The 26,601-nt window shown below is 34.8% G+C and overlaps 1 protein-coding gene across 1 annotated transcript in view; it reads left to right on the plus strand.

Moving 5' to 3' along the window:
• Positions 1–1,284: 1,284 nt before the first annotated feature.
• The window catches only part of PSME4 (proteasome activator subunit 4), an 83,640-nt gene continuing 58,323 nt past the window's right edge, over positions 1,285–26,601 (plus strand). Inside the window, exons 1-4 of the mRNA XM_039887164.1 lie at positions 1,285–1,543; positions 15,154–15,294; positions 15,898–16,014; positions 25,818–25,862. Coding sequence (XP_039743098.1) covers positions 1,314–1,543; positions 15,154–15,294; positions 15,898–16,014; positions 25,818–25,862 — 533 coding nt within the window. The 5' untranslated portion in view covers positions 1,285–1,313. The remainder of the gene's footprint in view (positions 1,544–15,153; positions 15,295–15,897; positions 16,015–25,817; positions 25,863–26,601) is intronic.

The following is a 26,601-nucleotide window of genomic DNA, read 5'->3' on the forward strand; positions in this document are numbered from 1 at the left end:
GCTTGCTTAAATAGCTCTCAATCATTTCAACTGACACCTAGGCCATCATTATGTTACATCTTCTTAAGGAGTCCTCTATTGTCTCGTTTTGCCTGTTCTAATCCATTTTTTTTTTTATACAAAGCCAGAGTGGTTCTTTAAAATGTAGATTATATTGGATTACTCCTATACTTAAAATCTTTGTTTCTGCCTTTAGGATAAAGCTCTAAAAACTTCCTAACTTTCCCTTGTCTCAAATTCTCCACTCCCATCTCTCCTAAGTAATCTTCAGCCATTCTGAATTTCTTTGAATTCCTAGAGCGCATGCTTGCAGCCTGAGCTCTTCCCTAAGGTGAAATACATACTTTCTCTTTTCTTTTTCTAACCAACTCTGCACTTTACTCTTAAACTCAATTTAAGTATCACTTCTAGGAAACTACTTGTCAACTCTTCAGTTTGAACTACTCTTTAGGTGTTCCCAAGGCATCCTGTACCTACCTAGCAATTAAGAGTATTGTCTTGTAATTGCTTATTCGCTAGTCTATAGCTGTTTAACAGTAAATTCCTGGACGACAGAAATCTGGTGCTCTTAAACCCTCAATTTCAAGGGCCAAAAAGGAGCATCTAACGCACAGAACAGTAGTTCAATTAGTATTTGTTGCATGAATAACTATTCCCTTCTTTGGAATGAGGGCTTAAAGGGGACGGAGTAAAAAAAAAAAAAATCTATAACCACTGGGACGGATACAGAGTACCTAGGTTTTTCCATAAACTCAGCGTGGGGGACAGGCCTACTGCCTTGCCGAAGGCCACCGGCGACTAAGGGCTCTCAAGGAGACGCAGGGAGCGTGCAACCCCAGGCAAGGAAGGACAATAGCTTGGAATTCGGCCTCTAGTTTCCGGCAGCCTAGCGTTCGGCCGGTGAGGCTCGAGGGTGGGGGCTCGGAGCCCGGCCCACGGCGAGGAAGGCGCGGCCCCGGGGTCCCGGCCCGGCCGCCAACACCGCCTCCGACGCCGTCGCCCCGCCCCGCCCCGCCCCGGAAGTGACTTGAGGCCCGTCCGGAACCTCCGGGCGCGGCGGCTGCAGCGTCACCAGCTGAGCCGGTGCGGGGCGGGAGGGGCAGGCGGAGCGGCCGCTGCCGTCGCCAACGAACCGGGGACCGCGCGGGTCTAGCAGCGCGCCGGCCAAGGGAGGGGGGCCCAGCGGTCGAGCCGAGGACGACGGGCCGCCGGCGGCCGCAGGGCGACAACGACGCGGAGGAGGCGGAGCCGGGAGAGGGGTGGGGGCCGGGGAGGGTCAGGGTGGGAGGGGGTGGGGGGGTGTCCCAGGGCTCATGGAGCCGGCCGAGCGGTCGGACAGCGGGGATCCCCCGGAGCCAGGCGGGCGTCCCGGACCCTTCGTCCCGCAGAAGGAGATAGTCTATAACAAGCTGCTGCCCTACGCGGAGCGGCTGGACGCCGAGTCCGACTTGCAGTTGGCCCAGATCAAAAGCAACCTGGGCCGGGCCGTGCAGCTCCAAGAGCTGTGGCCCGGGGGCCTCTTCTGGACCAGGAAACTCTCCACGTAAGTGTGACCCGGCCTGTTGGATGATCCAGGGGCAGAATCCCAGAGGGAGGAGGGCTGAGGGCGGCTCTTTGTCCGCTTCCGATGGCTGAACCCTCAACTCTGTGGTGCTCGAGCTGGTGGTCCCCGTGCTGTAGTCCCAGGGTCGCAACAGAGGCTTGGGAAGCACTCCTCCAGCCTTCCTCCCAGCCACTTTCCTGCGGGACCTCCGCGGTCCTCTACGTCCTCCCCTGATGCCTTTCCCAAAGGGTTTGGATTGTTGTCTTCCTACCGGCGGGGTCCCCAAGGGACAGGGATGAGTGGTCTCCCAAGGTACTCCTTGGACCTTTGCTCTTGTGAGAAGCGGGGCAGAGAGGATTCATCTTTGGGTAGCAATTCTTGACTTCTGGTTCCTCCACTTTCTTCTATGATCCTCACTTTTTCATAGTCGTCAATTCGCGTCTTGTAACTTTCTGAATCGGAAGGAGGCCGTAGGGGAACTTCTAGGTTCTACTTTTTTGGGCCTGCTCAGTGTTTGTGGATTTGACTGAAAAACATTAAGTTTAAAATCAGCCCTCGGCGCACACTTTAGCTCTATACTAGACAAGAATGTTGAATCTTAGAATTTCGGGAAAGCGTTTATTGCTCCTATTTGGAAATGTGCGATACTAAGAGAAGTAGAGAAGAGAGCTGTCAGATTGTCCTCAGGCTTTTCTTAATTTTTGAGTTGCTGAGATGAATGCCTAGACAATCTGCGAACTCTGATGCCACCGAAATTAGGGGAAAATGAGTAAAGTAACAGTTGAGGAGAGGTTAGAGACTTTACTTGCTAAATGGGCATGTTCACTGTCGGAAGAATTTTTTTTTAAAGAATTTTGCTATTTTTTTTTGGTTGACTGTAGGTAAAATCAAGTAACAATGTATGTTTATGCATGGGAGTATGAATGGATGAATACATAAGACATAAGTCACTTAACCAATGTTTACCCAAATCTGCTGAGTGAACTGGGTGATGACTCAGGATTTTGTAATGCAATAGTCTTCCCTACATTTCCTCACGGGATGATACTTATATGTCTATAATTCGGGAGCCTCTGACAAATTTCTCATCTCACTTGGCGATGGTGGTGGGAATAATGACCTTTTTAAAAAGCAAAACTAAAACACTTAATTTGCCCTTTTCAGGGAGTGAGCATAAAATGTCAAGGTTAACAGCTCTCTTGATTAGAGAGTAAAGTTTGTGATGTTCGGATCCACAGGAGACTTGGGAAAAAAAGAAATGCAACAGGAAGAAGAACCACTTGTAGTCAAAACAGAAGAATGTTTTATAAATGATTAAAATTCACATGATTTTTTAAGTGAGCCTCCTAGGTATTTGTGTTACACAGGCACAGTAAAAATAACTGTCACTTCTAGTAATTTTCCATTTTAATTATTTGGATTTGCTTTTCCAGACAATAACCATTTTGGAGGACACAAATAGATTTTTTTGTAGATACACAAGACATAAATATACCAAAGCGTGAATACATATCTGGTTTGGATTTATGAATCAAGAATCTACACAGGCATAGTTTAGCATTGTTTTCTGACATAATTGTTAACTAAGCTTGGCAAATTATCACCTAGGGTTTTATTATTTTTGGCTTATTAGGGATAAGTAGCTTTTACCTAGAAAGGGCTACAAATATAGTAGAGACAGTCCTTGGTGTTTAGGGCAACATTATGGTTATATCACTTAATAAACTATGAACCTAAAATCATTTCTATCTAAATAACCATCAAGAAATGCTGTCTCTCAGATAGAATTTTATTTTGGAATGGTGTTCAGATGCTGCAGACTGATTCTTGGGATTGTGCTATGAGACGTTTTGAATTTATTGGGGACATGTTGTGATCTTGGGTACATATTTTTCTCCTAAGTCATGTTAAGGTGACCTGTTTATAGTTGTGCTTGTTTATTAAGCCTTGTGTGTGTTGCACAAGTTTACATCTAAATGATGCCAGGACATGTGATGATAGCTGTCATTACTTGAGTAGTGATCATATTTAGTACTTTGTAGAAGAATGGAAAGTAGTAATACAAATAAAATCTAATTTCACCCAGTAGCTCTATGACTGTGGAAAGGTACTTTAATCATATTTTATGGTGTTCTTGGGAGAGAAATGAGGTGGTCATACTAAGTAATTCCTGAGAAGCATTCCTGCTCTGATATTTTATGATTTTATTTTTTATCCTGTAGAGCTTCAAGTAAGCCAGTGTATGTCTTTCTACAAGAACTATGAACAATTTTTAAAGTATCAAGTACATTTCCTAAAGAAGACCCCAGTGTAAATGCTGTTCAAAGGCACCGGGACTGGATCCCTGACCAAAAGTGTACACCCCTAATCTGGGTGTCATAGACTGGGTGGGGGTAGAGTTCTGGTTTGGAAGGCACTTAGGAGCCCCTTTTTTGACTTTTGACTTCATTTTTGTAGTCATCATAATTCTGTTTCAATCTATTTTGAGACTTTTGGATCTGTTTAGCATCTCTGTCAAGAAAGGTTATTTCTGTGTATTTTAAAAATTGGCCCTGTGATATAACACACAAGTTCTCCTGTACAGGCAGTTAAAAGTATTAGAACTGCCTGTTCAAGAGAGATTGTGTGACATAACATATCACAGGGCCATTTTCTAAGAAGAAAGGAAACAGAGAAGAGAGGCACAAACCAGTGGTCTTTGGAAAACAGCAATAAAGACAGCTAATGGACACTAAGTGAAAGGTATTGGTAGATAACTACTATGGCCAATGTAGAGAATGAAGAGAGTTGAGGAAAGGTAATCTTACCCTTCTGAACTTTTCATGAGAGGCAGTGAGGCCTAATCCTAAGACCTTAGTTTATCTATAACTGGCTTTGCCACCAACATTGCCATTTTTGCCTTGCTTAACCTCTCAAGTTTAGGAAAGTGGGCGTGTAAACTATTGATGTGGGAGTGTAGTTGGTGGTTTTTCAAACTTAAAACTTAGTAGTGTGCCATTTGATAAAGGTAAAATCTTAAACAAAAAATTGGACTCTTCAGGCAGACTAAAACTGCACTGATTTTTTTCTTCATAACACTTCATTGGTAATAGAACCCCTGAAGCCTGCTCAGGGCTCCAGAATGTACTGTTTGAAAAAAATCACTGGACTAGTCCCCAACGGCCTTTATGGCTAACTCTGTTCCTTTAAATTGGTAAGAGGAGAGACAACAAGTGAATGGGCTATTTATAGGCTTACCCTATTCATAATCATTTCTTTCTTTAGTCTTTTTTTTTTTTCTTTTTAACTTTAGTAAAGTTGTGGGCCCGGTGTATTGTGAAGCAAATTTAGATGCCTTGTTTGTTACAATGAAATGTTAGATTCTGTGCTGTTTGGTAATGAAATGACTGTGTATTATACTAAGGAATCATTTTATTTGCTAAAGAAACTGTAGCTCCCTTGTTTGTTTATTATTAAGAACAATATGTAGCCTTCCTGGATAAGAATTGGATTATCTCCGTTGAAACTACATAATGTATTTAATTCGATCATATAACCACTGGAAACTTAAGTTTAGTCAAGCGTTTTCAAATACACCGACCTCCTCTTGTGGAAAGTAGTAATGTGACCATAGGAGCACCCAAATTCATATCATCTCCGTTTTGGGGAAGAAAGTAGAAAACGCTAACTCAGTTGCCTAGTAACATGATGTACTTAATAGGGTATCATGTTTGAGTATCGAAATTGCAAAGTACACAATAAATACAAATGCTTTTTATTTGTAAAAGAATCTTGGAACCTTGACAAATTACCACATTCATCAGCGAGAACCAGTTTGAGAAGATAGTAGAAAAGGTTTATCTTTATTATTAAGTGACCACACTAAAACTGGGAACCAAAATATCTTTGTGGTGAAAAAGTTGATTTTCCATAGAAAAAAAACAAAATAAATGAATTAAGTGATGTTGGGGGACGTGAATTTTTCTGACAAAGTTGTATAATAGCAATAAGCTATCCTTTACATTCGATTTTTAAAAATTAACAACCTTTATTTTTTAAGCAGTTTTAAGTTCAGAGCAAAATTGAGCAGAAAGTAGTGTTCCCATATACCCCCTGCCCCCACACATGCACACATTTGATTTTTCAATGTGAAGCTTACATATGTAAATATATATTTTAATACACGAAGCCCTTCTCATTTTTCAAGGATCTCTCTCAATTATTCTTTAAAACACCTTGTCAGTTTTCTCTGTAGGAGTTCACTGGCTATTTCTGCTAGAATCTCATTTGTCATTGTATGTGGTTTGAACAGTTTTCTAATATTATTTATTTTGCTTTAAACATTTTTCTGTTATGGAAAATATCAAACACATACAAGGAAGACAGTAATATAATGAACTCCATGTACCCATCACCCATGTTCAACATTTATCAACTCAATGGGCTACCATGTTCCTTTCACCACAACCACCCCACGATTTTTTGAAGCATATTACTTCATTCATAAGTGCTTCCAGTATGACTCTCTAAGAGAAAAGGGATTAGACTAAAAAGGCAATACCAATACCATTATCAAACTTAAAAAACATTAGCAATACATTATTACATTGATTAACCTCATGAAGTTCTACTTCTTTACAATGAGTTTCTATTTCATTTGGATTGTTTTGTCTAAGGTTTACTACAAACAGATCTCATGGACAGTGATAAAAATAAAATAGCTCATTGATACATTTTTATATTATGACATTTGTCTTGTCTCCCCTCTTAACTTTGAAAATAGAGAATCAACCCTGGGGTAGCAAGGACTCCCTTAAATTATTTCATTTAAAAAACAGACACTGATATTCATAGGTTAACACATAGTTTTGTATGGGCCAGGCATTGGGATATTGTTTTTGGCATTTGGGATATGTAGTGAAAGATTTCTGCCCTCGAGAAGTTCATTCTCTTAGTGCACATTTCTGTGCATTTAGGACAGATGAGGTAAGGTGTGTAACTCCATCAGGAAATATGGGGAAAGAAAATATAATTCTAAGTGCATTACTTAAAAAAATAATCTCATTCTCACCAGTGCGTTTTAACACACTACACTGAAGCACTCAGAAAGCCAGTAGAAAAAAAAATTGTAAAACAGTACCATTAGTTCTTCTGAGATCTGAATGTATTATTTAAAAAAAAAGATTTTTAAGCGGTCTTGCAGTGTTGTAAGTAAAATAAAATTGTTTTTGACCAATTTGAACATGTTCTTAAGCGAAATGGATGCACATTCTTTCCTTTTTTTTTTTGAGGATGCTTATTTATTAGTAAATAAGCGCACTTCTAAACGTGTCTTGGATGTGATTCTGTAGTGTACCGGTTAGCACATCTGCTTTACATGCAGAAGGTCCTGGGTTTGTGCCCCAGTGGAGCCACAGTCCGTGGTCTACGGCCTGCCACCCTGAACAAGCCCAATGTCTGATCTTGGAAGCTAAGCAGGGTTGGGCCTGGTTAGTACTTGGATATGAGATGACGTAGGAAGACCAGATGCTATAGGGATAAATAATAATAATAAATAATAAAAAATAAATAAACCTGTCTTATTGTGCAACCTGGAAGTTAACTTTTCTGTAAAGTGAGATACATTTCTAGTGATCCACTGCCCCCTTTTAATATAAAATCTAAATCTGTTTCCCTCTAACTCGTGTAGAAAATTAGATCAAAATCTTATTCATACTGTGTAAACAAACAGCAAGCTGAGAACATGGTAATGAAAGCAACAGTAAGCAAACAACAGAAAACCTCTACATTCATTGAGCTTGCCACTGGAATGTTAAAAGCAGCACATACTATAAATATTCCTATTTGGAATCTTGAGGTTGGCTATTTCCATATTCAGCCTATGCTCAGCATTTCTTACCTTTTAGTGCACTCTCTTTTGATCCCTTGTTCATTCTTTGTATTCTTTGTGTACATACCTTCCCTCTGCTGTGAGCTTTCTTGAGGTCAGTTTCTTTCATATTTATCTCTCCTCCCTCCAGGCATTTAGTACAGTGTTGTATATATTCATAGATACTCAGTAGTATTAGAATTAACTCTTTTTTGTTCTTTGAAAACTAAAGCATTATGCAATTCTAAGGAATTGTTACTTTTACAGTCAAAATGGAGAAAACAAATCTGGGATGAGATCTGTTTTAATACTAGGTTCAAAGAAAGTATATGTTTAACCAAAGAAGTGGAGGGAAGCATTTTGGTTAAGGAAGATGATGTTGTGTTTCAGGGGCGGGCAGCAAAGTTAGAGAAGAAAGCAGATTATATTGGTTTCATCAGGGAGTTTGACTAAGACTGTCATTTAAAAATCTATAATAATTGTATGGTTAAATATTTAGTATTAAAAATGTATAGTTAGACAAACCGTAAAGTTTTGGTAGTGGTCATCTTTTAATGCTAATTTGACTGTCTTCATAAACCTAGACCCTAAATTTTAGAGTTTTAAAATGTAATAAGGGCTTTTTCCCTTTCTAAGAAAAAACACCATTGCAGCTGTGAAATGGGTTTGAGAATAGTATTGTAGTTCAAATAAGTTGGAGATTGCTTAAGAATTGTTAAATATGCTTTGTAGTCTTCTAATAGTAGACAGTCTACATGAAATGTGTTAGTAATTTGGGAACTTTTAAGTGAAGGATGAAGTAGAAGTTTTTAAGAAAAATTTTATGAAGGCAGTCATTTACCTGTGAGTGTTTATATTTGGGGTGGATTCCTGAAGAGTTCCATCAGGATAGTTTCTGTTCTGAGAGAAAGTAGCTTCCTTCCCAGAGATCCAATAAAAAAAAAATGTCAAATTTCTGTCAACATGCACCGAACAGAGGTCCCTATTTTGTGTATAGCAGAAGTAAAATTACCATCAAACAAATTCAGGAATGGTTTAGAAGTGTAATTTTTTTAAAAAAATTGTAACTTTAGACTTTCATTTTGTGTTTTGGTTTTTGTTGTTTGCGGAGTCTCACAATTTTCATATATATGTTGATTTGTGTTTATACAGAATTATACAAATTGTAGATTATGACCAAAAGGTGTTGAGATCATTTGTAGGTCTTTATCAGTTTTTGTTTTTTTGTTTTGTTTTGTTTTGTTTTTTGGCTGGTTGGTTGGTTGGTTGGTGAACTAAATTAAAATTATGAGTGGATTTGGAAGTAATAAGGGGGACATTTTTTTTTGTTTCAGATAAATATATATTTATGTGTTTACTGGGTTATATATTACTGTGGGTTGTGGCCAAAAAATATGACAGCTATTGATATATATTGATGGCTCTTAACCAGGTGTCCAGAGGAAGGAAAGCTCCCTGGGCTATGTAGCCTGGGAAGACTACCCCAGGAAGGAGAACCGCAGCTGAGCCTTGAGGTACAGTTTGGTTTGTTAAGGAGGAATTTGGAGAAAGCTCTTTCATGTGGGGGAAAAGAGATATGAGCAAATTGGCCACACAACTGTTAACTTCTTTACTTAGAGCAATACACTGAAATAAGCAGTTACCTGTCTCTCTTTGTAGGCTGTATGTTCCACGACCATTTGTTACTTATTTTTATGTTTCCATTGCCTTTTGCCATGCCTGGCTCTTAAATGACATCCAAGAAAGGATTTCAAGAAATGAATGCTCTTTGCCCATCCCTCGAGAGAAAGAACTGGGAAAAATTGTATAGAAGCTTCATTATTAGGTATTATTAGTGAATGACTTTATTCAGAAATTGTCATGTCAGTTTTAATCATAAGGAATACAACTCTGAAATACAATATGCTGAAATTCCAAGTGAGTGTTGTTCAACCTGTGGTGGATGGGGATAAAGAGAAGTGTATTTCAAGCCTTCATCAGAAATACTGTGCCTTGGTAAAGATGATGGACCTCTTTTTTAGTGTTTCAGAAACCTACTCTTAATGTTTTAAAGAAGTAAATTTGCTTAATTTGGTCAAACATTTACTGTTAGTTTGAAGGGGTTTTTTTTTTTTTCTTCTTAAAAGTAAAATTAGACCTGGTGAGCTGTTTGTAATTACTTAAGCTCAGTGTATTCCTCAAGATATACTTGTATATTCAAACAGTTGAAAATATATGCTTCTCAGAATGTCTACCTTGTTTTATCTCTAGTTTAACCTTTTAGCTGAGGGTTAAATAAATGTTGTAGAGAGGTGCCACCAGGTATCTTTAAGTCTTCTCAAGAAATACAATAATGTATACATGCATAACTATAGAGTATAGAATGTGAAATATACTCAGCTTGGTACGAGCTGTAAGGAGCAGAGAGGACAGATAGCACTTTTGGTTGGGAATGAAGGAAGATTTCATGAAGTAGGAAGTCTTAAAGGATAGGCGGGTTTCTAAGGATGTGAGCAAATAATTCAAAAGAATAATTATATAGTAAACCAACAACTTAAGATGTTTCGCCTTATAACTAAGAGCTATAAATTGAAACATTGTTTTTAGTATTACATTTTTAATGATTTAAATAGGTTTTTAAAAGCATATTGTGCTTCAGTCAGTCTGCCAAGGGGCAATGGTTCTCAAACATGATGAGACATCTGAGAAATTTATAAAAAACAACTGGTGTCTGGAGCCCCATTCCAGAACATTTAAATTAGAATGTCTTTCATGTATGGATTATCCATCACCGTAGCCTTGTGAGGACACCCAGTTTTTACAAATACATAGAAGATTAAATGACTTGTCCAGGGGACTAACAGAGCAGGTTGAATTCTCAGCAAATTTGTAGAACCTTACTCTGGCCTACTTGGCTACTGTGTTGAAATCAATAAATAATCTGTAGCTAACATCGATTATAATGTTAAGAGTTGCAAAGCAAGCTAGAATGGAAACAAGATATTATTTAATTTAAGTAATACCTAACTTGCCTTTTTTCCATACCATCAGTTACTTGGAATTAATATCCTTTATTGTTGTTTGTGATCGTGTATCCCCTTTCTTGATACTTCTTAGCTTGACCTCTTTGGCAGGGAAATGAGAGAATAAGGAACATTCTTAGTTGTGTTTCTTGCCATAGCAATATACTGTTGCTCTGTTCCTCTACCTAGAGCTGTCTCTTGTGCCTCTTCCCACCTCTTTCCCCAAATGCTCAAGTTATCTTGACCTTAGGTTCCCTATTCAGAGTAATGACAGCTTTCTCATCTTTCAAGATTTAGTTCAGTGATCACTTACATATAATGAAACTTTAGTTTAAAAAAAAAAAAGAATCACAAAACTCTAATAATACTTCATTTATTCCCTCCTGTATATTTAGTTTTCCCAGTATATATCTCCTCACATCTGATTGTGAGTTCTTGGCCTAAAGGAACTGTTTGAATCATACTCTTATCCCATACATATCATTTGCTCTAGAAATACTTTTTGAATAAACAAACAGGCAATTGAATGTAAAGGAGAGGTGGGTTTATGAGAAAACCCTTCATTTGATCTGTTCACTCACTGTTTCTGGCAGTGAGAAGCTGTGTCTTTGCATTTTTGATAGTATGTGAAATGTTTTTACATGTTAATTTTTATTGTAAAATAATGCCTATTTGCTTTAGAAAAGTTTGAATAGACAAAGGTACATAGACAAAAATCAGTTTTAGCACCCAGAGGTAACATTTTATGGTGTTTGCCTTATCTTTTAATCTTAATTCATGATTATATATTTTTATTTAGTTGCAGTTATTGTATATGTTTTGTATACTGCTTTTTTTTATATGATATTCCATTTCACATCTACTAAGAAAGTCTCTGAAAACATAAATTTAAATGACTGCATTATAGTCTAAAGGCAAAAGCTACAATTTAACAAAACATTTTCTTATATTAGACTTTTAGATTTTTTTCTGGAAATTTTTGTTATTGAAAATGTGCATTGAAAAACTTGGTATTTTGACTTTGGTATTTGGAATTTTTACTTAGAACCTAGTACTAGATGTGAGATTTAAGAAAAATGACCCATAAATACTTTTAAGTGCTTTCAATTAAAATACTTAAATTCTGGTTTTTAAATTTTCAAGCTAAAATTCCATTTTTTGTCTTTTGAGTAGAACTACCCAAAATACAGCATTTACTTAAGGTTAAATATCATTGCTAAGTGTCTTATATGTTTTATGATTACAGATAGTCTTAATGTTCCTCCAAAATGCTGTTAATTTTACTTTATTGATGGATATAAATGGAGTAGAAGACAGAAATCCAGAGATTGCTTTGAAGAAAAATAACTTGTGAATGACAAAGCCTGTATTGAAAACCAATATTTTTAGCCTGTAGCCAAGCTCTGATTCTTAGTTCATTTTGATAGTGTTGTGTAATTGTATATTTTACCTTAAATTTCCTTGTAATGTAAACTATCTTTAAGATGTATAGTAGAAAAAACTTGACAGTATTGTACGTTTTCTTAAATCATTACTGTCCCTGGCATTTCACTGTAGTCTTGAGGTTAAAAATTAAAACATTTGCTCATTACACTATAAGGTGGTAAGGAGGAAGCAGTTGAAATGTTCTTTGTATTAACTTTTACTGCTTTTTTTTCCCCCTCTGTGGGAGGATGGAACATAATGATTTGTCATGTATATATCCTGGATAGTTTATTTTATTCAAAAGTTTAATCATGACTGTTACCAAGGTTTTCAAGCGTTTTGAGACATTGAGTCGTCATTCTTAGTCCTAAAATTTAATTTGAAAATTAATTGGAAAAAGGGAATGGACTGTCTCTTAAGTATGTTCTAAAGTAGGATTTCAAATAGCAAAACCTACTGGAGTGATTTTAAAAAATGAGGATTCTTAGTCTCCACTTTCAGTAATCTGTTTTTAAATTACCTTTAAAAAAAGTTTTATTTCATATATTTTTATTTCATATTCCCCGTATTTTTGATGGACTAGATTTAAGCTGGAGCCACGTAATATGCATTTTAAACAATCAAATGTCTAATAGACATTTACTAGGTAATGTCAAGCAGTTTTTCCGGAGTGGCTGTGCTACTCTATACACCTGCCATTAACGTATGAAAGGTCCATTTGCTCCACATTCTCACCCAAACTGGGTATTGTTAGCCTTTTAAATTTTAGCTAGTCTGGTGAGTGTGAAGTGGGATCTTATTGTGATTTTTATTTGCTTTTACTGATGAGCAATAATGTTGAGTATCTTTTCATATGCTTTTTAGTCATCTGGATGTTGTCTTTTAAGAAGTGTCTACATGAGTCTTGTCCATTTTTTATTGAGTTGTGTCTTTTTCTGGATTTGAAGGAGTTCTTATATAATCTGGATATGAGTCCTTTGTCAGATATATGTACTCCAAAGATCTGACAGAGCTTTTCATTTTTAATGGTATTTTATTGTGAATAGAAGTTCTTAATTTTAATAAAGACCAATTACTAGCATTCTTTTTTTAGTACTTTTTATGCTCTTCAGAAGAAATCTTGGATTACATTTTGAGAAATGCTAAGAGCAGAACCAGTTTCTAGTGGGCAAGAACTATTTACTGGTTGACAGGGGGAAATACGAGGTTTCTGAGCAATTCCTCTAAAATCTCTAGTTTTGTCAGTAGTTCTGGCTCCTCTAGGAACCCCCATTGGTCTCTTCATGAGTGTTAAATTTGGGACTTTGTGAATTTTATGTCCCTAATGATAAGCACACAGTTGTCTTTCTACTGCAGTAAAAGCAATGAGCTGTAGCTAAGTTGTTTCAGTGGCTTAGAGCAATATTTCTCCTATTTTTCGATAAAGTGTCCTAGCAGGGTGGGTGAGTGTATAACCCCAGAGACATCTGGATTCATCCTGGTAAAGCCTGAAGTAGCTACTGAAAGCAGGGAATGCTTCTTTGTACTCTTCTGTTTTATCTTTGAAATGTGTACTGTTTTTAAGGATATAGTTTGTTTTCATTGAAAGTACCATTTAAATGATTCTAGCTTCTGCTTCTAAGAGTGAAATTGAGGGAGGCATCCAGAGGCTGTACCATGTTTCATGTTTATTCAGTAGCTTGAAGAACCTCAGGCAGCCCTGGGCTTAAGGTCTCTACATATGTCTTCTCTAACCCATTTGCACTACCAGTTCAAGGTTGTTAAGAAACTTTCACAGTAATTCGTGACAGAGGCTGGACAATATCTCAGGCATCTTTGCTCTGCCTCCTATCCTGTCCTGTCTATAATACTAAGATGTAATCCTGGGATTATACCTTGAAGTGACAGAAAAGAGCTGAGTAAATCACAGAGCAGCCTGAGAAAAAGAAAAGGAGTGCTATTAGTGGACCAAGAATTCTGAAGAATTTCTGAAAAGAAAAGCAGTCAGGTGTCTAATTTTAGAAATTAAGCATAAGGTTTATTGGATCTAAACTGTTGGGGAAGTACTAAAGATCATATAAAGAATATTATGTATTTAATTGTCTGTAAAATGACCTTCCTCAAAGGAGTTTATTGCTTTAAGTATCCAGTAATTTGTCCTAAGTAAGTTTTAGTTGAGTTTTAGTTACGTCTGAATCCTTAAGTATACTGTGATTGGTCATTCTTTCTTTTTGGAACACTCTTTCCTTAAATTTGCTTATAGTTGATGCTTTTGATTATATTGGATCTCTGAAGTTAAAAGTTGAAAATGTATAATTTTGAGACAAAATACATTATTTTTGATAGTAGCTTAATTTTATTACAGTTACGAATTAACTCTTGGAAACATGGTATAGGTTATGTAACTTATGTTGTTTCAAGATTCTAAGTAAGCCATATATGTTCTTCAAAGATTTCTGTGGTAAAACAGATATGAATATATATTTGTACTCTTTTGTGCTGTTTTATTATTTAATTATGTTGTGATATTCTGTTTTTAAGTAATTTCAGGGATTTATAAATAGATCTTTATCTTGAATGAACACTTGCTTAACAAAGGAAAAGGGGCAGAGGAACTCTTTTCAGGTACTTATGACCAAAGGCAAGTTAAGACCATACAACAGTAGGACAGCAGTGTTTTAATTGGTCTTTAAATACTGATGAGAATTTGGTTATCACTGTAAGCCTCATTAATAAAATACTTACTCGGGTAATCTCTTAATTAAAATACAGAATAATTCTTTCCCACATGATGAGTAGATACAAAATGATTGACATCAAAGATGTTTGAAGATAAGGTGCTACAATATGTATTTTATTGTGGCAAGAAACACATAAATTTACCCCCTTAGTTTTTAAGGACACAATACAATATTTTAAACTATATGTACAGTGTACAACAGATCTCTAGAATTTTTTCATCTTGTATGACTGAAACCCTATACCCATTGAATAACAACTTCCATTTCCCCTTCCACCTCAGCCCCTGGCAACCACCATTCTACCTTCTGTTTCTGAGTTTGATTAGATACCACATGTAAGTGGAATAATGCAGTATTTGTCTTTTTATGACTAGCTTATTTCACTTAGTATAATGTTCTTGAGGTTCATTCATGTTATAGCATATTACAGAATCTCTTTTTTAAAAAAAGGATGAATAATATTCCATTGTGTATATATACCACATTTTCTTTATCCATTCATCTATTGATGAATATTTATGTTGCTTCCACACAGCTATTATGAATAATACTTTAGTGAACATGAATGTGTCACCATACCTATTTTTAAAGGCTATATTGATTTTTTTCTTGCAGATATATTCGACTTTATGGGAGAAAATTTAGCAAAGAAGATCATGTTCTTTTTATCAAGTTATTGTATGAGCTGGTATCAATTCCAAAACTGGAAATCAGCATGATGCAGGGATTTGCTCGTCTCTTGATCAACTTATTAAAGTAAGTCTGTTTCCTGTGATTTCTGATAAGATATTTTAGTTTGTTTCTTCAGGGTTTTAGGGAATGAGAACTAAGTGTTCTTTGGTAAGAAGACCAAACTCTAAATTTGCCAGTTTGGAAAAAGATTGCAGAAAACTTTATCATAAGTTTAAACCATATGTGTTAATTAACCTTCCAATTAAAATTCCATCTCCTTCACAAAGCAGCTGTTCTCTAGCACACATTGAACTATATGTTGTCTTATTGTTTCATTTATACTGATTATCTTTCCTTATATAATTTGTGAGATCCTTGAGAAGAGAGGGATCATCAATTAGTTTGCTTATCCCAAGGCACCCAGCATAATGCCGAGAATATATGAAATTTATCTACAATAATGGTGGTACAAATTTAAATGCCCCTTTTTACCAGTAGCAAGAATACGGTGCATTTGTTCTTTCTACTACCTGCCATGTTCTGCTAGTGAGTGAGCTGTGAATGGAGAAAAGCAAAACCCATTGTGATGATAGCAACATTTAACAACGGCCCTCCTTGAGTAATATGTGTAATATAGATATACCTGCACACACATACATATATATGTGTCTACATTTTTCTAATCAGGAAAAAGGAACTTCTTTCAAGAGATGATTTGGAGTTACCTTGGAGACCACTTTATGACATGGTGGAAAGAATATTATATTCCAAGACAGAGCACCTGGGATTGAATTGGTTTCCGAAGTAAGTATTTCCATTTAAAGTACTTTAGGAGTACTTGATGGCCTTTAAGTGTTTGATCATAACTGAAAAATATTGGGTTATTTGAGATAAGCAAGCAAGTATACATTTTAATATATTTATTTCTATGTAAATTGAATTCTGAAACATTTTTTGCCCTCTTTAAACGATATCTTAAACCGTACATAAGAATTTCCCACCAAGATACCTCTCACAACTAACATCACCATTCTGGCCAAAGAAAGCAAGAGATTTTTGTTTGAATCTAATATTTTGTCATTAAAAGTAATGCACATTTGGCATTCTTCATAATATATCCATATGTATTTTAATTATTCAAGTAAAATAAATGCTTCAGGAAGAAGAGCTTTGCATATTCTGGGGGGCACTCATATCCCAGAGGGCACACGTTCCCACTTAAAGATGCATGTTTTAGTGATTGAGTCACTTGTCATATACATATATACTCATTTCTTAGAGCACAGATTATTCAAATATACAGTCTTTGCTTTATGTTAGTTTTTAGTAATGTGTTAGACATACTAAGAAATCTCTGGCTGATTATGACTTCTTGTACATACATCCTGAATCTTCCAGATCTCTAATTTTGGTATGTTTTGTATTTTATTCTGAATTTACAGAGTATAATATGATCATCTGTCCTTTTTAGTTAATAGTGATTTCAGACTTGACTGCAAAGTATCATTTTTCTCTGTTAGAGTTTATCCATTTGTAATCTAGCTCTTAATTTTCTCCATCTTAGCGTGTTTGACTTAAAACTTTCTTAAATTATTTATGATTGAGGTTTATTTTTAGGAAATTTTTTCTTCCGTTTTTAATAGCTATTTCCTCTCATTACCTGGAGTCACTTGTCATATACATATGTACTCATTTCCCATGAAGAGCACCATTTTCTATACCTGTATTATTTTCTTTTTCTCTTTTATAAATTAAGTCCTTAAAGATTTCTTTCTGTGGTTTCTCTCTCAATCCTAGACATGTTTACATTATTTCATTACTCCTTGAAGCCTCCCCAGTTCAGTTCCATGATTAATCCCCAGTTCATTAATCCATGATTAATCCTCAGGCTTCACTTAAGTCAGCAGTCTTTGTTATACCCTTATCATAGAAGTTTTTGAAAATCATGGCAGATGGCAGACTTTAAGAGATTTTCAGGTCACAAGTAAGTAAATAATGAAATGATGAAAATGGAAAGAGTAAAAAAGAAAATGAAAAAAAAAAATGAACTTAGGCCTTATTTGGTTTTTGGGCAGTGGTCACAAATAGAGTGGTCAGAAGACATTTTATTTCTTGAAGATTTTATGTGTTAAAGCAAACAAACCTATTTTTCAACCACAAAAAAATAGCAGAATTTATCATTAGGCTAAATGGTATGACATTTAAATATGTTTTTATAAATATTTATTATGAAAGTCCAAAATTTAACATAAAAGCTTTGTTGTTAAGGTTCTTTGTGAGTTTTATTTTTGCTGGAAGGAGCACACAATGGACTGGATTGATTGGACATATTTAAAATATAAGCTTTTTGAAGTTTTGACTGGAATCACCATTTTATAGATTTCAGGGACCTTTAAACTGTGTTCATAGTCAGTTATTTTTCTGAAATTTTCCTGGCTAATTTTTTGGCTGCCTCTAAAAGGTTTTGGAAAATTAAGGCAGTTTCTTCAAAAATTTCTTCTTCAAATATCTCTACTTGCTTCCTCATAAGCAGGTGTCATACTTCTTGCCCTGACAGGTGTACCTTTGCAAAGGCATCTCCTTCCTTTTAGGTCTGTGTGGTCATTAATAAATACCTGTGGAGTTCTTCAAGTAATACCAGCTTTTTTCTTGGAAATTTTGTTAGAGCTTATCACTAAGTGCCAGTCAGTGCTCATTGTTCCTCCCCTGACTCTTGATACTATGCTTATTACTATGTCTTTTTTGAAGGTTCACATAATTCTTGCTCTTGTGGAAGCCTTCTTCCTTAAAAAGTTTGACCATGGCTATTCTTGGTCTTTTGAAGGAACATTGTGACTTTGCTGAAATTATTGCTCGGTTTTAAACAGCGATTCTCAACTCTAACCCAGCACTCCCTTTTGTATTCTCTAGTTAACTGTTCTAAAATGAAATTAATAAGTAATATAACTAACATACCTGTTATACACCTTACCCACACTCAATGACAAAAATAAATATAAATGATGTCTTAACTATATAAGAGAAATAATGGGAAAGTAGTTTATTATAGAACAATATGTATCTTAAATATGCAGGTATTATTAGACTAAAAGACACAGTATGATATTCAGATTTTACATCTACTGATAATGGATTTAAAAGAAAAATTAGAACGCATTCTGTATAAGGACAAGAAAATGAAAGAGCAGCATTATAAGTGGACATTAAAATAAAAACTAGGGCTAGGATAAAAAAGAACAGACCAGAGTTAATTAAATATGACCAGAGAGAGGGAAATAACTTTAATTTCAGACTACTAAACTGGAGAAGAAGAAAGTTTCATATTCTTATGGATCAGTTAGCCTTATTTATAACATAGTGTCACAGTAATTCTTTATGTAATGATGCAGGATGGTGTAGTTATCTTGTATCACAGAACAGTACGATCGAACATTTATGTGTGAAAGAAATAGAGGCAAAAATGAATTGGGGGAAGAAACATTAATACGCGATCCCATAGAATGTTAGAGTGAGATTGAAAACTAAAAAGCAATGCCAAAATAAATAATGTCACTATATAATTTTCACAGCATAAATTGCCTTTGTGCAGTATGAAAGGATGACAGTAACATACAGCATTTTAACAATAAATTTATTAATGAAATTCTATGACATCCTCATGTTTTGTGTCTCAACTAATTGCCAATGTAATGACACTTGTTTCTAAGACTATTAAAACAGTCTTTAGTCTTTGTAATTACATATTTGCATGCAACATCTACACATGCACAGGGATTTGGTATTGGCAAATCGAGTGTTGCAGTAGGGATTGCCATGATGCTGTGTTTTTTTTTTTTCAGGAGTAATGAATAACCCTAGGTCAAATTTTCAACAAAACAAAATAGTACAGCCTTTTTCGGTGTACGTTAGTTGCATTCCCAGAAGAGTCAGTGCCCATTGAAACTGCCGAAAATATATAATGTTTAAAGCAGTGAACTTTTAGGTTCAAAAATTTTAACCTGTGTAACTGTGTAGTAGGACACTTGAAAGCCTTGCAGCAATTTTTCGTTGTGTCTGGATGTTCCATGAATTTCAGAATATCTGATATACCTGGCTTCTAATCACAAAGATCCATTGAGGCTTCCCCAATAATTGTGATAATTAAAAATGACCCGAGCATTTCCAAAATGCTCCCTACTTGTGGTTAGAGGCTCATGGGTTTGCCACCTCTTATCTTGCATCCATGCAATCAAAAGTTTTCTGCCTCATTAATCAGACCCTTCTGTTTTCTTTTCACTCACTGGTCCAGCACTCTTTGCTTTTATTTTTCTGTTTTTAAATCTAGTTTCCAAACCACTGTTCTTTTTCCCATACCAGTGATTCTCAAACTGTTGACTTAATACTTCCTTCTCTTTTCCCAGGGCTCTGAAATGTGTCCTAAAGAGGTCTGATATGAGAAATTTCTTGAAAGTTTCACATTTTATCTTAAACATTCATATCTGTTTTGGGTTTACTAAGTAATATTTTAATAAGTAAAAATGTCTTCCTCTGTATCTCTTGATTACAAGTGATGCTGTAGGTAGATGATTCATATTGGTCCAGTGGCTTGGAGTACACTCACACACACGGCTGTGTACTTCCACTAAATAGAGCACAGATTATGAAATATAGCTCTGTTGATACAGACTCTTTTTAAAAATTATGGTAATGTGTTCCTGTTTGAAAAGATCGGAAAGAATACTGGAGATCTGGAACTACTTTTGAGAGGGTCTTGCTTGGTGAGAGGCAGCTCTGTAGGACAAAATTAGAAAATTAATGTCTCTGTAAAAAGAAGTAAGAATGTTATATTTAAACCATTTTTCAGGACTATGTTCTTTATTTTCTTTTATTTTCTGTGATCTTTTTACTGTTACATATTTACTTCTTTGGAAGGAGTATCTATTTCTTTCCATTCAAATTACACTATGTAAAATTATAAAACTTCAACTCTGAAAGATTTTCAAATTCTTGACTCTTGAACTTTCTTCATCACACTTTCTTTGATTTTAAAATCAGAGGAACCTAGTACTTTTGGTTCTTATGCAGAAGTGTTAGGGAAACCAATTGGACAGCTCTATGATAGTATTTTTGCTTTCTGTTCCTCAGAGGTATTCTCTGTGCACTGAATTTCTAAGAGGAAATCATTTAAACCATTTAAAATTTAATCTTCTACTTAAGATTCTATTTAGTAAATTAGTATAGAAAGTGTTTATTTATAGTCAAGGGATAAAATTACAACTTTTTACAAACATTTTATTTCAGAAACCCCTCCAAGTACCCTTTAATATGGCATGCTTTCGGAATTGATATTTTGAGTATTTTCATTTTAGATGTATTCTGACACATTTTGAAAGTTTTGTTAGCTGACTGCATGTTTTCATACTATTTTTAAGATACTATTTTTATAATCAAAACTGAAAGATTGCTTCATTTGTTAACTGTCTTTCAAATCTTAACTCATGTGCCTTATGTGTTTGTTATTGAAACCACTACTTAGAGTGCAGTGCATTGCAATATGATTTTAAAATTGGTTTTAATGTTCAGAGCAAGGATTATTAAACTTTTCTTCTCCTTTCCCTTCCCTTTTTCCCTTACCTTCCTCTCTCCCTCCCCCTCTGGTTTCCTCTTCATCTCTCCTTTCTTTCCTCTTTCTGTCTTTTGCCTCATCTGTTCACTCTCATCTGTTTCTGCTTCCTACTGGAGAAACAATTTGTAGGGGTTTTTATTTTATAGAAAAAAGGAACTTGGAAAAGAGCAAGGTAGTTGTGAATTTGATACTAGCAATGTAAGAATTGCTTACTGTTCACTTCATAAAAGAAGCATTTGACTCATGGGCATGATTTTATTTCATAAAACAATGTCCCACATGCTTAATTGGAATAGCATATTGCAAGTTACAAATATAGGCAGCACACAAATGAAAGGCATCCCTACTAACAAAATGTAGGGGAAATTATGCATTGATTAGCTTTTGCAAAATGGGCATGGTCAAGTCATATTTAAATTATGTGTATAAATTTGTTTATTTAGTCTTATCACTACCAATTTAGTTTTTCTGGGTTTGATGTTAAAGTTTTACATGTTTGCATCATGAGTAGTTTGGGCCTAGATAACTCATTTACTTTAAAAAATATTTTTAAGTGTATCTGTATACTTTTAAGTATATATTAATATTTTAAAATATATTTTTATTTGATGTGCATTATTCTAAGGGGATCATATATTATTAAACTCCTTCATTTTTCATAATTTGCTTCTGGAGAGATTTGATATTTCTCTCTTCTGGTACTTGTTCTTTTTTTTTTTTTCCTTCTTTCTTTTTAGGCGAGGCATCCCTTGGTCGACCTCACAGATTGCAAGGACCTTGTCAGTTTACAACCCCTTATATTTTAGATTTTTTATGCCTACAGCACCTGGTCTTCCTAGGTGGTCTCCCATCTAAGTCCTAACAGGCCCAATCCTGTTTAGCTTCCGAGATCATTTGGGATTGGGCTTTTGTTCAGGGTGGCATGGCATTTGTTTCTCTAATGATCTGTTGAAGGACCATTTGAATTGGTGCTATTATCCTTAGGATACAGTTAAACCTTTTGTTCCTCTTCAGCACATGGAAATAACATGTTCTTAACTTCTCTTGGGAGTTTCTGGCCACATTTCTAAGCTTAAATTAAGACAAGCAGCTCAGGAATTATCTCTAGCTACAGAATTTAGCATGATAATGAAATGATAAAAGTAATTTCTATAGGGATCTATTGAAATTAAAATAGTTTACAGTTGTTAATGATTATTAATATGGTATTTGCAATGATTTTTCACATGGTATTTGAGGAATATGCTGTGTGCTAAAAAAAATTGTACTTGGAAATTAGAGACTACATGGTTGGTTTTTATTAATGACTTAGATAGTGTTCTAAAAGTTGTCTCTGCTACAGTGATCTTTATTTGGAAACTGCTCTTCCTAACATAATTTTGAGAACTACTTAGTTCACGGTGATCAGGCTTGCCATCATTTATACAGCAGTTTTGCATGCTCTTTTTACATGAGTGGTCGGGATTATGATATCTTAACACTAGCCATAAAGGCATACTTTTTTTTAAGTGATTGTGGTGAAAAACCAGTATTAATACTACATCAGTAATGAAGATGTTATAACTTTGCTATGGTAAAATTATCTTGATCCTAATTTATGTGAAATGACTGAAAAATGACTATTTACTGATTTTGTTTGACTAATTAATGGTGGATTTGTTTAGAGAAAGCAGATAAATTTGAGTTATTTTAAATGAAGTGTTAAGTTACATTCTTCAGAAAAAAACACTCTATAAGCAATTACCATTAAATTATAAGGAGGTTAAGGCAGAGGTATATAGAATATACCATTATTATAGTTTACTGATTCATTTATGAAAAAACAGATATGACTATTCTGAAGTTAAATTTTAGTTCAAGAATTGTCAAGTGAAGCTGAAAGTACTTCTGGCTATGGGCAGTTCACACGACCCTCTTCTTGAATATATCATTTGCCATACATTTCTTTGGCCTAATAGTTACGTAAGGGAAGTAAGCAGGAAGCGTAAACCTCCATCTTTGTATAAGTCTACTATCCTAGTAATTGGAAAAATTGGAGACTAAGGCTTTTTGGCTTTCCTCAGGCCTTTCGGCTCCATATTTGGCATTTGCTTTATTAATGTCATCATAAGAATCATAAAGAATGTCATCACAAGGCAATTGCAGCCCAGAGAGGAAAATTGACAGTCATTTGTTGAATCTGGGACAAGAGCTCAAGAACTGGGACAAGACTTAAGTAGGGTGATAGTAGGGGGAGGCATTTCCTATTTTGATGTGATTTCCTAAATCATAAATTAATAGTAGGAGAATAGATATAAAAACAAAATGAGCACAAAAAAATTTAGTTCTTAAGGAGATTGAAAATATAATTTTATTTTGGCTTAGTGTGAAATAATATGTTTAACATTTATTGTGCATCATTCTGGGCCAGATAATTGCTTTCTTTTTGTTATCTCATTTAATTTTATAACAGCCTTATGAGAGGTGGATATTATTGCTCTTATGTAGATGGAAAAACTGAGGCTATATATTGCATGACTAGTAAGTAGCAGAACTGGTATTCATATTCAGATCTGTCTGACTCTAAGCCCAATCTGTGAACCATTACATGACATGCTATGACTTTCTTTTCAACTTAACATGTCTTTACTAAGAGAAAATAGGATATGAGAAAACCCATCCAGAGCTTAGTCCCTCTGTAGATTCCTTTTAATTAAAAAAAAAAAAAAAAAAAAGTGTTTTGACTTGTTACCACTTTAGTGTTACAAATTTCCAACAATTGGAAAAGTGTGTAGCGATTATTCACTCCCTCTAAAAATTAGTGAAATAAAGTCTAGTAGCATCTAGCTTTAACCTTTTATTTTATTTTTAAACAGAAACATTGTTCCTTTCATCTTGAGAGAGTACAAGAATCACAAAAGGTCACTATACAGATATCACAGGTTAGAGAGATTGTACCCTTTTCTGGATAAAAAGCATAAATCCAATGGCCACAGGCCTTATATATAAGGAGGGGTTGAAATTGACTTTATTTAGATGAACTAAATCACATTCCCACATACCCGATTTCTCTAATGAGTGACGTGACAAGCTATCAAGTATTATAATTCACCTCCTATTCAGAGTAGTGAAGGGAATTGGAGAAAAACAATTAGGCAGCCTTTTATGACTTGCTTTCTAGAGCCATTTTTTACATTATGTGAAAGTTTGTTGGTAGAATAGAAAAGTTACCAGTGAAAATAGCAGGTTTTCTGTGTTGTACACTCAAATGAGTTGCCACAGAAACAGTAAAATAAAAGTTAATATGAATACAAACTTTAGGAACAGTAGAATTATAGATTTGCTTATGTATTTCAACAGAAAGTTTACCATTTTAGAATTATCTTTAAACTCTGCATCTAAGTTGATCTTTTATTTAGTTTGGAACTAGATGGCTCTTTAAACCTTGCCTATTAATTTGATAATTTGTTTCTGAATGGGGTTCTTCAGTACAAACTAAAAGAAGATCCTAAGTAGTGCTCTTCATTGCCTTTCTAGATTTTTTTAATTGAGCATTGTAAGTAATTAAGTAAGTAAATAAATAAAGTATAAATATAGACAAACACGTAGCCTTATAAGCATTTTGGCAATGACCAGAAGTTTAAAAAAAAAAAAAAAAATTTGTAGTCCTGATGTTCAGGGAGTTTTAAATGTGGTTGGAGAGAAGTTTGCCTTTTTTTTTCCCCCCCCCTAAACCAGGCAAACTTAGATGTTAAATAGAATCTGTGTTTCTATATCGCTTAGCTTTTTTTATGAGAGAAGGTAGACTCTGATAATCAGAGAAAATACTCTTTGGTGGCTCTCAGCATATGGTCTTTTTCATTTTAGAAATCAGCTCATGAGTTGTAGCCCGATTTCCTCTTCAGTTAATTGTTTTCCGAGTAGTTTTGAAATTAAAGAATATTCCTCCTGCTTCAAGTAATAAAATTAGTTTTATCTCTTGGTTATATAATAGATTGATTACTTGTGCTGAGTTTGGTTTGTGTTATTCCTTGGAATTTCTTTGCAGATTAGTTCTTAAGCTTCCGGAGAAATTGGATAGACTTCCAGACTTAAGAATTTCAAGAAGCTTAATGAGAAAGTGTCAGGTGGAACACTGCCTGAAAGTTACTCCTTTTCCCCATAATTTTTTTTCTTGAAATTGAGGAACTTATTTTATTTTTACTGTATACATCATTCTGTACATAGTCACACATTCATTTTAAAATTCCCATTCAAGATCACCTAATATCCCTTTGTTTTATTTATTTGCATTTGACCCATTTGACTATGGTCTAGTTAATATTTTAAATATTATATTCTGGTCATGTGTGTTTAAACCAGAACACATTGGCCTTTACATTAAAATAGAAATGTTTGTTATAAATTTATATACAAATACTCATTGTTTTCCATACTTACTCGAGCTACCTACAAGTTAGAAAATAAGTTACAGCTTTTAGTGTTACTCAACAAACTTTTTAAGTAGCTGGTCAAAAAGATGGCTGTTGCTTTTTTTTGATAATTGTTGCTGGCAATAAAGTGCCTTGGAGTATTATAGAACTCTCATTGGTTTGTTACAGAAAACTAGTTTCTGGCAGTTGCTGATAGAAGCATACCAAATTGTGTTTGCTCTTTTTATGTAAAAATACTTTAATGAAAATTTAAAATTAGCATTTGAAGTTTTAAACCACTGAGCATATTTCTTGATGTGTTGATAAGTATGGTCATTGCTGCCTACTTTGTAGAAACTGAGTCCTTTTCCTAGTTTTCTTCCCTTAAGTTCACATCAGAGAATGAGTAAAATGAGGGCAAAGGAAAGAGTAGATTACAGAGTGTAGGTAGTTAATCCTACAGTTCTGTCTACAGTATGAAAGAGAAGGATACATTATTGCACACACACATATCAATTTATGAGCAGATCTTAGAGATATTTATTAATTGAATTAGGTGTGTTCCTAAAATACAATTACCTAATTTATTAAATGGCTTTTCTCCCCACCAGTTCTGTAGAAAATGTTCTCAAAACACTCGTGAAAAGCTGCCGACCGTAAGTAGATTCTCAATTTATAAAGCCTCATGTTGTTTCTATAGGCTTTCCTCCATCTTTAGTATGCTTTGAAGAAGAAATTAAAGGTATAAATAGTTCCAGATGTTGTGATATTAGTCACTGGGCACAACATATTTCCAACTCAAACACAAGTTTTTAGATTTCATTTATAAATTTTTTAGAAAATTTTAAGTGGTGTGGGTTTCAGCCACCTATTAGTAAGAAAGCCATAATTAATGTATAATCATCTTTATCTGAAAGGTTGAAAGTATTGTTACTTAGATCAAAAATATTTTCCAAAATCAGCATTTTAGGTATATTGCATTAAAATACGATTAATAACAGGAAGGTTGTCCATACATTTTCTTTTCTAGTATGTTCAGTAAATATTTGATTTTAAATATTCCATATTCTGATGTTTAAAGATGAACATGGATAGACTTTAGTTTTAATTAATTAAAGTCCAGTTCTTTGGACTTAAACTATTTTTCTCATCCATGTTTATCAGGCTGTTCTAAGACTACTTAACCCTGCTATTGATACAGAGAATTCTTTGAACGGAAATTCCTATATTAATCATCTACTTGTAATATGAGTTAAAGCTATTTTATAAATCAGATATTTGTTGCTGGCCTACTATACTACTCAGTCTTGGACAAATGTATTTTCAGGATGTCTTAAAATGTGTTCCTTTTAAGAGGCTTAAGATGTAACTTGAGTCATAATCCACCAATGAGCA

Source organism: Pteropus medius, unplaced genomic scaffold (assembly GCF_902729225.1).
Source record: "Pteropus medius unplaced genomic scaffold, Ma_sr-lr_union100, whole genome shotgun sequence".
Lineage (NCBI taxonomy): Eukaryota > Metazoa > Chordata > Mammalia > Chiroptera > Pteropodidae > Pteropus > Pteropus medius.